This window comes from Gouania willdenowi, chromosome 10 (assembly GCF_900634775.1).
Source record: "Gouania willdenowi chromosome 10, fGouWil2.1, whole genome shotgun sequence".
Lineage (NCBI taxonomy): Eukaryota > Metazoa > Chordata > Actinopteri > Blenniiformes > Gobiesocidae > Gouania > Gouania willdenowi.
In genome coordinates, this window is record NC_041053.1 from 39,805,904 (window position 1) to 39,821,183 (window position 15,280).

Genomic DNA, 15,280 nt, shown 5'->3' on the forward strand with positions numbered 1-15,280 from the left:
TAAACATAATCGATGACGTCATCGGACCAAAACAAAAATGGCGGCGCCGGAGAAAAACTAACACTCCTCCGAGTTTTAAAAGTGCACGGCAGTGAAGACATACACTCGTTCGTCGAAGGCAGGTGTTCCCCGTATGTTGTCAATTACTAAAGTTCAATTACAACTAGAATATTTGCATTTCCTGAAGCCTACGTCTTCTAGCACTGCATTAGCATTAGCTTAATCATTGATTTCTATCAGATATTTTCAATGGTCTTTGTTAGCAGAATTATGTCAAAATTATTTAATTTAATGTGCAATTTTGACTGCATTACTGTAGTAAACATGTTTACTATGTGTAGTGTAGGAGTATTGGTGTGTGTGCGCAGGCTGGGTACCAATTATCTTGTGTACTGTAAATTATGAACACAGAAACTATACTAGTATACGTACATTATTATATAAGCTTTCTTAGGTGTTTAGGTCTCGGCTAAATTAGGAATATTAATCTTCTTAATAATTTATCCATCTATAATATGTTTATCAATCAACTTATTTAATATATATTTATATATCAGGATTAAAATAAATTAGGCCTCGGCTATCATGGCAATCCTAATTGTATAAAACATTCTTTACATTTGCATAAAAATACATGGTTATTTTAAAATGATGTTAAATTACAATGAAATAAATTAGTGAAACTATTTTTTTTAATTGTCATTAAAACAAATTAATGATACTATCAAGTTAAATATCCTAATAATATCAGTGCTTTGGTTTTTTAATTCCTTAGCATTTGCTTATATAATGGGTCATTCCTGCTAACGATATAATTAGACATAAATATGTCACAATTTGGCCCCTTTTTTCCTCACCTTTACCTAAAATATGGAAACAGCGCCTCCTGAAAATACAGCTCAGAAATATATTACATTTGTAGTGGAGTTTGCATGTTCTCCCTGTGCTCATTTACTTCCAAAGTAATTATTTTACGAATTAAAAACCAAAAAAGTTCAATCTGTGTGGCATATTGTGGAATGAATCAAAAGACACATGGAAATTGTACTTTTATTTTGAAACAAATGTAAAAACCATTTACCATTGAACCATTAAAGCATAATTTTATTCATCCGAATGAGAGACATTTGGAAGATATTCCTGATGCATCCGCCCCACGTAAACAATTATATAATAATATATAAACATTTACACTCCAATCTAAAGATAAAAGATGTAATAATAAATAAAGACGAAATATAAGATAAATTTAATGGCACTGATAATACCAAAGCAATAAATGACAGATTTCAGTCCCTGCAGGATCTTCACTTTCAATTCATTTGATTTTGTGGCCCATTTTTATGTGATTTGAGGAGATTTTGTGGCGTAATTTGAAGAGAATTGGAAGATTTTTGGAAACATTTAGAGTTCTTTTAATAATTTGAGATAAAAAATAACTTCCATCATGTGATATAAGCATGGGGAAAATGTGAGCCCTGCTAATACTGTGGCGTTTCATTGAATTTGTGTATTAATTTGAAGATATCTACAACTGAATTAGTTGGTAATTTATACAATAATTTATGATTTCTTTAACGTTTTCTTAGCTTGCTGCCGCAGGCTGAAATGGATGCTCTACAACAGTGGTTGTCAGTGGTTTTTGGCTCATTTTTATCATCATTTTGTGTTTTCTTGTTTGTTCTTATTATTATTCAGTATATTTTTCACTTATTTTGTGTGTTTTTGTTGTTGTTTTTTGAGTTGCAGGTAATGTTTTGTATTATCATTTTTAACTAAAAACAAACATATCGTACCCACATTTGAGAAACACTGCTCAAAGGGGCCGGATTTGGCCCCCAGGCCTTGAGTTTGACACGTGTTTCCTCGTCTATAAAATCATAAAGACTGCAGGGACGTCACATTCAGGAGTTTATGTTTTTCCAGTTGTTTTCTGTCGTAGTCTCCGTTTGGCGTGCTGATGTTCTGGACGTGATGGACGGCGTCTGCGATGGTGAAGAAGGTCATTTTGTTCTCTCCGGTTTTCCCGGTGGGATAAAACCCAGATCTTTCTAGCGTTTCCAGACGGAGGTGTTACAGCGAGCCAGCACCACCTCCACACCCAGCTCTTCGTAGTCCTTACGCACTTCCTTCAGTGCGGCCACTCCCGTCGTGTCCAAGAACAAAATGGCGCTGCAGTTGATGACTATGCGTCGTAGTTTCCTGTCGTTAACGGACGTCACAGCTACAGCTGTGGCCTCGATGACGTGCTCCTTACACAGATCCTCTTTCCCCTCAGCGTTCACGTGAAGGTTGTTTCTTTCCTCTTTGGGTTTTGTCTCCCTCCTGAACTTGATGCGTCGTATTTTGTCCTTCAGCGGGTTGAGTCCGATGCTCTTGTAGAGCGACTTCTTGAACAGACTCTGATTGGCGTAGTAAATGGGAGCCCCGTATCTGAACATAAAACCAAAAAAAAAGATCAATCTGGGTTGAATATTATGGAGGGAATCAAATACGATGGAAATCATGAACACTATTTTCTTATTTAAGCTCATTTATTGTTTTTATTGATTTAGTCTCATACCAAAATCCATTCAAGTTAAAAAAATGTTGTTTTTTGTGTCAAATATTGGTATGACAATAATATAGATGAATTAATTACATAGTCTCTAATTCGATAGACTTTTGAATCGTGTCCCACCGCTAACATTTATTAATATATTTCATGTATTTTCCATAAGACTGTTGTTTTCTTAATGGTTTTCATTTTTGTATTTTTGTTGTTTTAAAGATTTGTGACTGTTTTTTTTTTTGTGTTTTTACTTTGGGGGGCCGCCAGTTGCACGTCTGCACTAGACAATAGAAAAAATCTACCCTAACCCTATGTAATTTATGTGGCTTTTTTTTCTCCCCAATTATGCTGACTGTGATGTTGGTCTTAAATTTAATTTCAAATGGCAATAAAAAGTCTTAAAGTCTTGAATTTCATTTGACTAAAACTATAGGAATCCTGTAACAACATGTTTACACAAACAAACCTAAGCTGAGTGTGTGTGTGTGTGTGTGTGTGCGTGTGTGTGTGCGTGTGTGTGTGTGTGTGTGTGTGCGTGTGTGTACACTAGTGGTTCTCAAACGTTTTTGTATGTTCCCCACTTTGTATGAAGGTCAGGGTTCCCGCAGATCCTTAAAAAGTCTTAAAAAGCATTAAATTCATGAATCTAAAAATAAGGCCTTAATTGTCATTAAAATGTCTTAAATCAATGTTTCAAAATTCTTACATTTTAACTCACAATAAGTGTTATTTTATGATTGTAATTAGTCTCACATTTGAAAATATTAAATAATGAGCGTGAATAAAACATTTTTAGTTTTTTTAAATGTATAAACAACATGGGAAAATGAAAATTGCATGTCTTACAAATATTTTTTTTAGTGTTTTTTATTTGATAGATTTCTGGCTATTTTTCACTGTAAAAAAAATGACCCTAACCCTATGTAATTAATGTGACCTTCACCCCCAAAAAAGGGAATAATTCTAGATTTCAATCATTTTAAATCATTATTTTTGCTCTTTAGTTCCACGTTACATTTTCTTCCTGGTCCATATCTAATGGAGTCTAATTATCTAATTTATGCTACATTTCTAGATTCTCATTATTACTTTCTTTGTGTGTCAGCGTTTTGTTTAGTGTTATTTATCTCATAAAGGCATTTGGCCTCAAATTAAAAAGTTTGTTGTGCTCCACCTTTCATACCTTTATTCCCCACTAGGGGGCGCGCCCCACACTTTGAGAAACACTGGTGTGTGTGTGTGTGTGTACTAACGGGGTCAACGTGTGTGTGCAGGCTTTTCATCTGGGAGATCCTTCACTCCACCATCAGGAAGATGAACAAACACGTGCAGAAGATCCAGAAGGAGCTGGAGGAGGCCAAGGACAAGCTGGAGGAACAGCAGCACAAGAGAGTGAGTCAGTGAGATCTGTGTGTGTGTGTGTGTGTGTGTGTGTGTGTGTGTGTGTGTGTGTGTGTGTGTGTGTGTGTGTGTGTGTGTGTGTGTGTGTGTGTGTGTGTGTGTGTGTGTGCGTGCATACATGGTTTACAAGAGCAATTTTCAGGTTTACTCACCAGCATTACAGACCAATCGGGTTAAGGAACCAATTTTGATGGTCTCGTAAACCTAAAACTTTATAATGTTATAATTATTGAATATTAATTGTAAAAGTCATTATAAATATATGTGTGAATACTTAGTTTATAGTGTAATCAGTTAATATAGTTGTTATAATGTTATGACACGCCCCCTGCCTTTCTGAGCTTCACACATATTGGTCTCATAATGTAGGTCACATCACAGTTTTACATGATTTTAAATATTGGCATGACAAAAGCAGTTCTAGGATCAAATGTCACCATGTTTTTATCAAGATATGCCTTTTCTTATCGAGGAAATAATATTAGTTAATATTGTGAATCTGTACAGTAATGTTGAGATGATATTTGATGAGTGAGTTAACAGATCTTTTAAATTTTTCATCTAATAATATCACTTTTTTATTATGCTCGTTTTCATTAACTGTTTATTTACAGGAAGAGGTGTGTTTGCATTGGAGCCAATTAATAAAGGCTCATTAATTTTGGAGAAGAGTGGCTTCAGCATCATAAAAACAGTTGTATTTAGCCTTGGAATGTTCCCTTACAGCTTAAGTACAAAAACTAGCAACAATGTACAACATAAACACAAAAAACCATCTACAATAAATAAATTAAAGCAATCTGAATTAACATTCGGAAAAAAGTTTGACCAACTCTGCTTTACAAAAACTGCTATAAAACAACCATAAATGAAGTGCATAAAAACCACAAAACCGCTGCTCAAAATATAAAACTGCAATTTTTCAAACTTTTTTTTTTTTTTTTTAAAGGATTTTTTGGGCTCTAGTGGCCTTTATATGACAGTTGCTTGACAGGAAGGGGGTTGGAGAGAGCAGGGAATGACACGCAGGAAGGGGTCCCAGGCCGGGAATCGAGCCTGGACCTGCTGCAGGTGAGGAGCTATGGCCTCTGTACATGGGGCGGGCGCTCAGCCCACTGAGCTACACACCACCCCGCAATTTTTCAAACTTAACACAGTGATGTAAAGTAAGCTGTGCTTATTCTAAGTGCACATTCTGCTGTTGAAAATGCTTATAAATAAATAAATATGGAAAAACTAATTCACAACATTTTTCTCAGCTACACAAAGCAAAATGAGCTGCTGTTAGCAGTGACTCAGCAGTAGCAACAGGCTGCATATTTACAACAACATACCGTGCAATAGTTTGGCTGACCTGTCCCTGGATAACAGTCACAGTCTGTTAAAATCCATACGCTGTTGTTTCGGTGCAGAGGTATCCCTCACGTCCACCATAGCAGCGTTAGCTTAGAGTTTCACTGATGCATCTTTTGGAGACAAATTGGTAAAATAATGCGCCTATTTCTACTCTGAGAAGCTCATCCTGCTCTCGCATTGACTCGCCATGATTGGTGCACGTGATGTAAACAGACATACGCTGACAATGCTTCTTCTTCTTCTGTTTTACCGTGGTTGGCACGGCATCCCGCAAAAAAATGTAGCGCCACTGTAAACGGGAAGTACACTGCAGCTAGCAAAGTATCGGACAAACGCACATCCTAGAGGGGGCCAAAACACATTTAGAACTGTATGACTTGCTTCTTTTATTAAAATCAACTTCTATTTCAGCCCATCAAGAGCCTCATTTTCTGATATGTTATGATTACTTTTTAGCAATAAAGCCTAATAGACAGAAACCTTCATAAGAATGCTAAGCTAGATCCTTCAATTGACTGTGTTTTGACTGAATCAAATTACTGAATTGCTTTTTTTTAAAATATTTAAAGTAATTTGATGAAGGTGAAAAACAGGGCTTTTGTATCTACATTTATGGATCAAAACTAAAGCTTTGCCAAAATTTAAATTAACTCGTACTCAACCTTTACTTTTATTCAATACAGGCACAATCTTTATTTTTAGTTAAAAAAAAATGTTTTTTGGTCATCTGTTTCCAATTAAATGTTAAATTATATTTCCTAAATTCTGTTGTCTTACAACAGCTTGTGTTTATCAAGTTTCGTACTCTTCCTCAACATGCCAAACTTGAAAGGCCTAGAAAACGCAGATAACTCAGTTCCTTTTCCTTTTCATTTTTGAATTAACTTTGTTAATTCAGGAGGTTCAGTTTCAGGTTCATAACCTTAACAAATCATAAAGGAAAAACACAATTTCTGTATTATCAGCTTTCATAAACAATAAGAAACAAAAACAAACAATCCATTCAAGAAGCACGATTACTACTACTTTACATGCTGTTAGAGATTTTACTCATGTAGCCCCATACGTCATTGGAGAGAGTAGACAGGAGTCCGGGATGTCTTGCGTTGAAAAGGTTTATTTACTTGATCAAGAAGTGAATGAATGATCAGTACACATTATGTTCTGATGCTCCCTTCAATTCTGAAGTGTCTGTCTTTTGGGGAAAGCACACAGATAATGCCATAGGTTTGTGTCATGCCTAAATATGGGCAGGTCCAACACATTTACAATTTACAGAATTTAGTCTACTGGTCTATAGACAAAACATTGCTTCGATGCCACTCAGGATCTTCTAAACCAAAGGTTTGGTGTGGCCTTGCCATGACTGCAAAGCCGAGCACGCTCACGCAACTTTGCTGTGGGTATTGCAACGGTAAATGCAACGAGTATAAACACCAATGTGCTCCTTTGGAGTGCGCGCGGTCCGCGAATGGAGCCAGGAATAACGAGTCCTACACTGAGTGCACGCTCACATTGTGAGCAGCAGTAAAAAGGAAAAACGTGCTGAGCTCAGTCCGTACACGCTCATCAGAATCATCATGGAGGGTCCAGAACTGATGGACTATGATGCCAGGACAGATCTTCAGCTGTGATTCTCCCAGGCCAGGGGTCTGCAACCTGCGGCTAATGTGGCCTAATGTGGCCCTTTGACTCTTTTGCAATGGCTCCTTATAGCTTTAAAAAAATTGATTGAAATAAAGTTATTTTTTACAGAGGCTATTAATGACAAATAAAATCAAGATATAACAACTTGTTAACCTAAAATAAATGACGTGCAGTTACTGAGTTTTAAATCCCTGGTAAGATAACTAAACCAACACAAACACTATTCTGGAAGAAAACAGAGCTTTTAATTGTTTTGGAATTCATTTAACCACCAATGTGCAGGTTAAATATGTATGTTTTATGTGTGGCAAGAAATGAGTAATTAGCATGTGTTGATCACATGATCATGTGTTATCAAATTCAAGTTACTTTTTGTAGCCTTTCAAATACATTAACTAAAAAAATCTTCTTTATATAACATTGTGTTCATGTACACTGAGATATGTAAGAATTTGAAGATGCTAGATACTGTTTTATTTCTTGATGTCAGTTTATTTTATTGTGAACTATTTTTAAGTTTCCATTTACATGATCAATATAAATCATATCAAATTAAAACAATCATTATTCTATATAATTTTAAATGTATATCATTTAATTTACTGTATCGTCTTCATTGAGAAGGTATTTTTTTGGCTCCAGGAGTACTTTAATCCAGGTGTGATGAGGGTCTGCCGAGTCCTGGTACATCCCGCACCATATCGTGCACCACAACGGCAAGGATCGCATAGTCTTTAACAGCTCCTTTCAATACAAAGGTCAAACACTGAACGAGCAACTCCTCCCAGGACCTACCCTTGGGCCAACATTGTTGGGAGCGCTCCTGAGATTTCGCCAACACAGTGTGGCCATCAGTGGTGACATTCGAAGTATGTTTCACCAAGTACTTCTACTAGCTGCAGACAAACCTATCATGCTCTTCTTGTGGAGAATCATGCAGCAAGAGGAAGAACCCATTATCTACGAGTGACAAGTCCTTTCCTTTGGGACCACATGCAGTCCATGCTGTGCAACTTATGCACTGCAACACCATGTCCAAGGATCCCAAGTCAACCATCCCGGTATCGCCGAAGATGTGACCCAGGCCTTCTGTGTTGACAACTGCCTTTACAGCACACCAGATCCAGCCCACGCTAAGACTGTCATAGATGGACTGAGGCAACTTCTGGCAGAAGGCGGTTTTGAGATCAGGCAATCAGCAAGTAATCTGTCATCAGTTATTAAACACTTACCCACTGAAGCTAGATCTGTCAGCAGCGAACAGTGGCTGTCCCGAGATTGTGCTGACCTGGACGAGCCCACATTAGGGCTGCAGTGGAATTGCCTTGATGACACCATGGGTTATCGTCAACGCCCTTCAGAGCCTCTTCAACCTACACTGAGGAACCTTTACAAGACACTCGCAAGCCAGTATGACCCATTAGGGTTTATCATACTGTTTACAACCCGACCCAAAGTTCTCATCCAGGACATTTGGAAGCAAGACCTGGGCTGGGACGATCCTATTGAGCATCAACAATTTAAAGAGCAGTGGCTTGCTTGGGTTATAGAGCTTTTTAACCTCCTTCATGTGCAGTTTCCCAGAGCCTATGCACCTCCAAATGCGGATACTTCGACAGCAATCAGACAGCTCCATGTGTTCTGTGATGCCTCTGAAAGAGCCTATGGCTCAGTCGCCTACCTGCGTACGACTGACGAGCAAGGTAACATCCACATCGCATTCCTCCTCGCCCGTTCAAAAGTGAGTCCCAAGAAATGCCTCTCTATGCCTTGGCTTGAGCTCAGCGCAGCACTAACTGGTGCACAACTCGTAAAACTGATAGAGTCGGAACTCACCATCCCAATCCATCAAGTCATATGTTGGTCCGATTCCACCACTGTCCTTCATTGGCTGCAATCTGAGTCATGCCGGTACAAGGTTTTTGTTGGTACGCGGGTAGCCGAAATTCAGACACTGACCAACTTCACAAGCTGGAGGAACGTTGATTCACCTCGCAACCCTTCAGACCATATTACCAGGGGCCTTACCTTAAAGGAGCTGCAGAGTCACCGACAGTGGAGATCTGGTCCTTCTTTCCTATCTGAAACTCCAGACCGGTGGCCGACTATGCCCAGCGCTGCTGCAGAACCTGATGAAAGTGAGCTCAAAAAGAGTGCTTTCATAGAAGTTGTTCAAGCACCATCTGCCTCCCAACTACCTGAAGCCAGTCAGTTCCTTACATGGACAGACCTTGTTCAAGCCACTATGCAGTCCCATAACGGGGCAGCTACCCCTGATGTTTCAGACTTCATCGCTGCTGAAAGAGCTGTGCTAGTCCAAGCCCAGGCTGAATCTTTTCCTGCAGAAGTTAAAGCAATAAAGAGACTCAGTCCAGTACCTTCTGGCAGCAGGCTCGGTTCCCTCGCTCCAGAGTATGAGACAGCAACTGGCCTCATCCGTGTAGGGGGCAGGCTTCGGCGAGCAGTTGATCTGGAAGCTGAAACCATTCACCCAATTGTCCTTGATTCGAGACATCCTACCACTAAACTGCTTATTAGGGAATGTGACGAAAGGCTCCATCATCCAGGCACAGAGCGTATCCTAGCAGAATTAAGACGTCAGTATTGGATCCTGAGGGGGCGTGAGGAGATTCGCAAACACCAGTACAGCTGCCGTGAGTGCCAGTTTTGGCATGCTAAGCCTCAAAATCCAAGAATGGTGGACCCCCCACCTGCTCGACTGCGGCTTTACAAACCTCCATTTTACTCAGCTGGAGTGGACTGTTTCGGCCCATTCCTGGTGATGATAGGTCGTCGCCAAGAGAAGAGGTGGGGTGTTCTATTCAAATGCATGACGACAAGATGCTTGCACATCGACCTCCTCGAAAGCCTGGATGCCGACGCCTTCCTGCTCGGTCTTCGCCACTTTATAGCACGTCGAGGCAAACCATTTGAGATACTTTGTGACAATGGTACAAACTTCACTGGTGGTTGTCGTGAGTTACAAGAAGCCTTTCAAGCTATGAGTCCACAGCTCCAAGAACAGCTTGCAGAGCAGAAGATCCGGTTCTGGTTTAATCCTCCACCTGCTCTCCACTTTGGAGGGATGTGGGAGAGGGAAATCAGATCAGTGAAGGCTTCTCTAAGAGTCATCTTGAAAGAGCAAGTTGTCCCGGAGCCAGTCCTACATACCCTGCTCACCGAAGTAGAAGGCATCCTGAATGCCAAGCCACTTGGGTACGTCTCAGCAGACATAGCAGATCCTGATCCTGTGACACCAAGCATGCTACTCATGGGTCGCAGAGATTCTTCTCTTCCACAAGCCCTCTACGACAACGAAAACCTGTTAGGGAGGCGCCGATGGAGACACAGTCAGGTGCTCGCCGATAACTTCTGGTCTTCCTTCACCCGCCAATGCCTTCCAGGCCTACATGATCGTCAGAAGTGGACGACCGAGGCGAGGGGGCTCCGTGTTGGGCAGGTGGTCCTCATCGTCGACCCACGGTTCCCAAGAGCATCCTGGCCAGTGGGTATTGTGACTGAGACTTTTCCTGCTCCTTATGGTTGGGTATGTACAGCTTCTGTTAAGGTGAAATCGAAGATTTACACCCGTCTGGTCGTTCGGTTGATCCCTCTTCCTCAGTTGGCTGAGGAAGAAGATAGTACTCCAGGCAGTCTTCCCGGGGATGGACAATTATCCTGACTGACAATTGGGGGCGGCTGTGTTGGGAAGACTGGGGGGAAGTAATGTTTGTTCCATGTTTCTACACGTGCCTCTTTAAGTGTTGCACATTGTTCCATGTCCTGTTCTGACAGAGCTACCAGGTGTGCGTCATCTGTTCTAAAGTAAGTTAATTTACTGTTTAAATGTTCTTAATTTACCTTTGAATATATATTGCTGATGTTTATGTGTATTTTGCTGACACTGACTGCTGTTTGGACAGACATTTCAGGCCTGTCTGCTGTCATCTGAGCTAATGCTAACTTAGCATAGGATTGCTGCAGTGCTTGTGCAGGCTTATAATGTAGCTCGGTTTCTGCTGGGTAAATGTTGTGTTCCTATGTTTATCTTTGTTATTATCTTGCTAATTCATTCTCACATTCTTATTGTATTTCCAGACCACACACACACACACACAAATACATATGTACCTACATGAAAGTATATGCTGTCATTCTGGAACAATCCAATCCAATCCAATCCACTTTATTTATATAGCACATTTAAACAACAAAACGTTTCCAAAGTGCTGAACATGCGACCACAACAATAAAACCAAAACAATACAAATGAGCTCTGCCACTAAATGAGTATAAAACTAAAACAGTTTAAAAGAATAAATATAAATAAAAACACATTAAAAACTATAAATAAGAATAAAACTCAAAAACAAAAATAAAAGACACAGAGGACCACACAACTTACGCGGTGCTAAAAGCCAGAGAATAAAAGTGAGTTTTGAGACGAGATTTAAAACACTCCACGGTGGGGGCCGTACGGATGTGGAGGGGCAGAGCGTTCCACAGCTTAGGGCCGACAACGGAAAACGCTCTGTCCCCTTTAGTTTTACGGTTCGCCTTCGGAACCACGAGCTGGAGCTGGCCCTCAGACCTCAAAGCGCGCGGGGGTCGGTAAATTTGGATGAGGTCTGTGATATACTGAGGGGCCAGTCCATTCCAAGCTTTAAAAACCAACAATAAAATTTTAAAATCAATTCTAATTTTAACAGGGAGCCAATGCAAAGAAGCAAGGATTGGGGTGATGTGTTCACGCTTTTTGGTCCCTGTTAAAAGTCGTGCCGCTGCGTTCTGGACTAACTGCAAGCGGTAAAGTGCCTTTTGGCTGATGCCCGAGTAAAGTGCGTTGCAGTAGTCCAGACGGCTTGAAATAAAAGCGTGCACGACTTGTTCAAAAAGATTAAATGATAAAAAAGGCTTAACTTTGGATAAAAGACGAAGATGATAAAAACCCGATTTTAAAACGCCATTGATCTGTTTATCAAATTTAAAATCACTGTCTATGGTGACGCCAAGGCTGGTGACTTTGGGATGCAAATACTTTTGGAGTGATCCCAAGTCTGCGAGGGTACATCCAAATGCCATTATTTCTGTTTTTCCCTCATTCAGTTTTAAAAAATTCTGGGCTAACCAAGCCTTGACGTCACCCAGACAGTGGAGCAGGGGGGACAGGGGGCTGTGGTCATTTTTTGCAATGGGCATGTAAATTTGACAGTCATCTGCGTAGAAATAGTAAGACATGCCATGTTTCTTAAAAATCTCTCCAAGTGGGAGGAGATATATCGCAAAAAGAATGGGACCCAGGATAGATCCCTGGGGGACTCCACAGTGAAGTGGGGCAGAAGATGAAGTGGAGTCCCCCAGCCTGACGGAGAATGACCTCTCCGACAGGTAGGACCTAAACCACTCCAACGCAGTCCCCCTGACACCCACGCGATCTCTTAGGCGATCTAAAAGAATTGTGTGGTCGACTGTGTCAAAAGCAGCCGTCAAGTCTAAAAGCACTAAAATGGCAGAACCTCCAGAATCAGTCATTAAAAACAGGTCATTAAAAACTTTTAAAAGTGCAGATTCAGTACTGTGCAAAGCTTTGTAGCCTGACTGATATGGGTCTAAAGTGCCATTTTCATCTAAAAAAGGTTGCAACTGTGCAAAAACGCATTTCTCTAAAATTTTTGATACCAATGGTAGTTTGGAAATTGGGCGATAATTCGCCAAATTTGCAGTGTCAAGGCCAGGTTTTTTAATCAAAGGCTCAACTACAGCTTTCTTACAAAAAGCTGGCACTATGCCAGTAGCCAAGCTGCTGTTGATGATCTCCCTAACAGAAGAGCCAATGGTGTCCCAAACCTCTTTAAAAAAGCGAGGAGGGACCGGGTCTGTGGGACAGGAGGAGGGTTTAAGTTTTTTAACTATCCCTGTGAGCACAGACAATGACACAGACTCAAACTGACAGAAAACAGCTAAGCATTTGGTGGATACACAACTCCACACTGAAAAGGGAGATATGTTGGCCCTAATAGCAGCAACCTTCTCATTAAAAAAGGAGAGGAATTTTTCACAAGTTCCACTTGTCATCTCCAATGAAGTGGACGGACTCGGATTAAAAACAGAACCAATCGTTTTAAAAAGAACTCGAGGCTTACTGACATTATTCGAGATCAAGTTAGAGAAATATTGAGTTTTTTCAGCTTTAACAGCACTTTGATAGTTTCTCCAGCACTCTCTAAGAATCTGGTGCGAGACCTCCAAGTGGTCCTTCTTCCACCTCCGCTCTGCCCTCCGACACTCATGCCGAGCTGTGCGCGTAGTGTCATTGAGCCACGGTTCCTGCTTTGGCTTAGGACATATGGCTCTGAGGGGAGCAACACTGTCCAAGACTTCAGAGCAGGTGGAAGTGAAAGAGTTCATCAATTGCTCGGTGTCCATAGATGCAGCGGAGTTTAGATGATCCAGAAACGATGCAGTAAAAAGAGGAGAAAAAGCAGCGGCCGTGTCGGGCTTAATAACACGACCATGACGCACGCCAGACAGCTTCACCTCCAAGTCCAAAATAAGATCAAACATGACAGGGCTGTGGTCAGAAAACACGGCATCTCCAACAACGACATTGTTCACAGGAAAACCACAGGACAACACAATGTCTAGCGTGTGCCCGTGCACTTGTGTGGGGCCAGTGACATGTTGCGTCAGATTAAAAGCTTCCACCAAGTCCAAAAACTCTCTGGCCATGGGTTTAGAAGGACAACATACATGCACATTAAAATCTCCGACAATTAAAACCCTGTCATAACGCGTGAGCACACAAGCAACAAATTCATAAAAGTCTCTAATAAAATCCTTGTTGTGCTTCGGTGGTCTGTAAATGACAGCGCACAATACTGGGTCAGCCTGTCGCAGCTCAAAACAGCTCAGTTCAAATGAAGAAAAAGACCTCTCAGATACCACTTTGTGATAAAAGCAGTTCTTTAAAACAGTAGCTATACCTCCGCCACGACCAGTGGTTCTCGGTACGTTGATAAAAGTACAGTCTGGAGGTAATAACTCTGAGAAAGCAGTAGACTCACCGCTGTTGATCCAAGTCTCTGTTAAAAACAGTACATCCAAATCGCACGATTTAAAGAAGTCCTGGAGGATGAAAGTTTTATTCGCCACAGACCTCGCGTTCACGAGTGCGCACCTCGTAGAAGCTGTAGTAGCCGCCTGAGCTACCCAGCTCAGCGGCCTGAGGTTAGCCGGGGACACACCGTCAGAAACCCGGAAAGAAGAGCGGCGAGGGCGCAGCGCACAGAGATCCTCCCGTTGTCCGATAATGGGCACCAACCAAGCGCCAACTGGAGCGAGTGTGCGTCGTGAGACATAGCGGAAAAAACAGTCTCTGTAATCCCGTGGAAGTTCCGAGGACCACACCGCGGTGGGAGAAAGAGCCAACCAGGCTTTCAGCTTCACGAGCCAACCGGATCGGACTCCTCGGCGTTTACGCTTCCTGGGCAGCGGCGCATTCACCCTGAGGAGGTGCGCAGGCAGGTCGGCCAGGTAGAATGAACCTGACTTGTTGTTTGCATCACGAATGGTACACGATTGCACCGTTTCTTTTATTTTTAGCAATTCTTGGCAATTATACACCAGCAGTGAGTCGATGGTCCTTGTAACAGATGTTAAAATCAGCATAAAACAAATAAAACTGAGCAGAGCCAAGCGGCACACCAGACACACCGGCGCCATCTTGAATATAGCAATCCCCAATCAGCTGTAATCATTAAAGAAGTGTTCTTAAATCATCCAGTCCTCCTGATTCTCTGACTGGAATATCCAGTCCATCCTGGCTGCTCCAACCAGTGTTATTTAATTAATTAATGTGGGAAATACTACAGTATTTCTATAGACATTGAGTCTGCTGCTAAGACATTCATTCAATCAAAGATCACTTGATGTTTTAATGTTTTTTTTTACATGATTATCTTTTTAATGACGTCCTTTTTGTTACAGACAAGGAGAGCTGAGGTAAAGGTAGCACTGCCTTGGGCCACAGTGTTTTAAGTGGGAGCCCCCTGCCTTTGTCATCAAGGCATCAACATCTGTGACAAACACCTACAACATGAGACATGTCCCCAGATAAATGATGGACAGTTGGTTGATGTGAAATATTGACAAATAAATGTATTTTGTCAAAATTCTTGTTAGTTTTCATTTTTAATTTGTGGTTGATTAAAACTAGCATTAGGAGGCCACAGTGCAGGGAGAGCTGCTGGTATGGAGGTGATGACATCAGTCTGAAGGTAGAAATCAACGTTAAAACAGGACAGTCATGTTAAAAAATGACTTTTT

The 15,280-nt window shown here is 41.1% G+C and overlaps 1 protein-coding gene across 1 annotated transcript; it reads left to right on the plus strand.

The window, feature by feature from the left end:
- The first annotated feature begins 12 nt into the window (after positions 1-12).
- On the plus strand, positions 13-14,999 carry LOC114470816 (nuclear cap-binding protein subunit 1-like). Its single transcript, XM_028459146.1, has 3 exons — positions 13-122; positions 3,826-3,943; positions 14,942-14,999. Exons 1-3 carry the CDS (start codon positions 13-15, stop codon positions 14,990-14,992), a joined length of 279 nt encoding a protein of 92 aa, XP_028314947.1. The 3' UTR covers positions 14,993-14,999.
- The last annotated feature ends 281 nt before the right edge of the window (positions 15,000-15,280 follow it).

Coding starts and splice junctions, on each gene's coding strand:
- LOC114470816 (XM_028459146.1), top strand. CDS start 13: ATGACGTCATCGGACCAAAACAAAAATGGCGGCGCCGGAGAAAAACTA. Junction 123..3,825: donor CACTCGTTCGTCGAAGGCAG/GTGTTCCCCGTA, acceptor GTGTGTGTGCAG/GCTTTTCATCTGGGAGATCC. Junction 3,944..14,941: donor AGGAACAGCAGCACAAGAGA/GTGAGTCAGTGA, acceptor TTTTTGTTACAG/ACAAGGAGAGCTGAGGTAAA.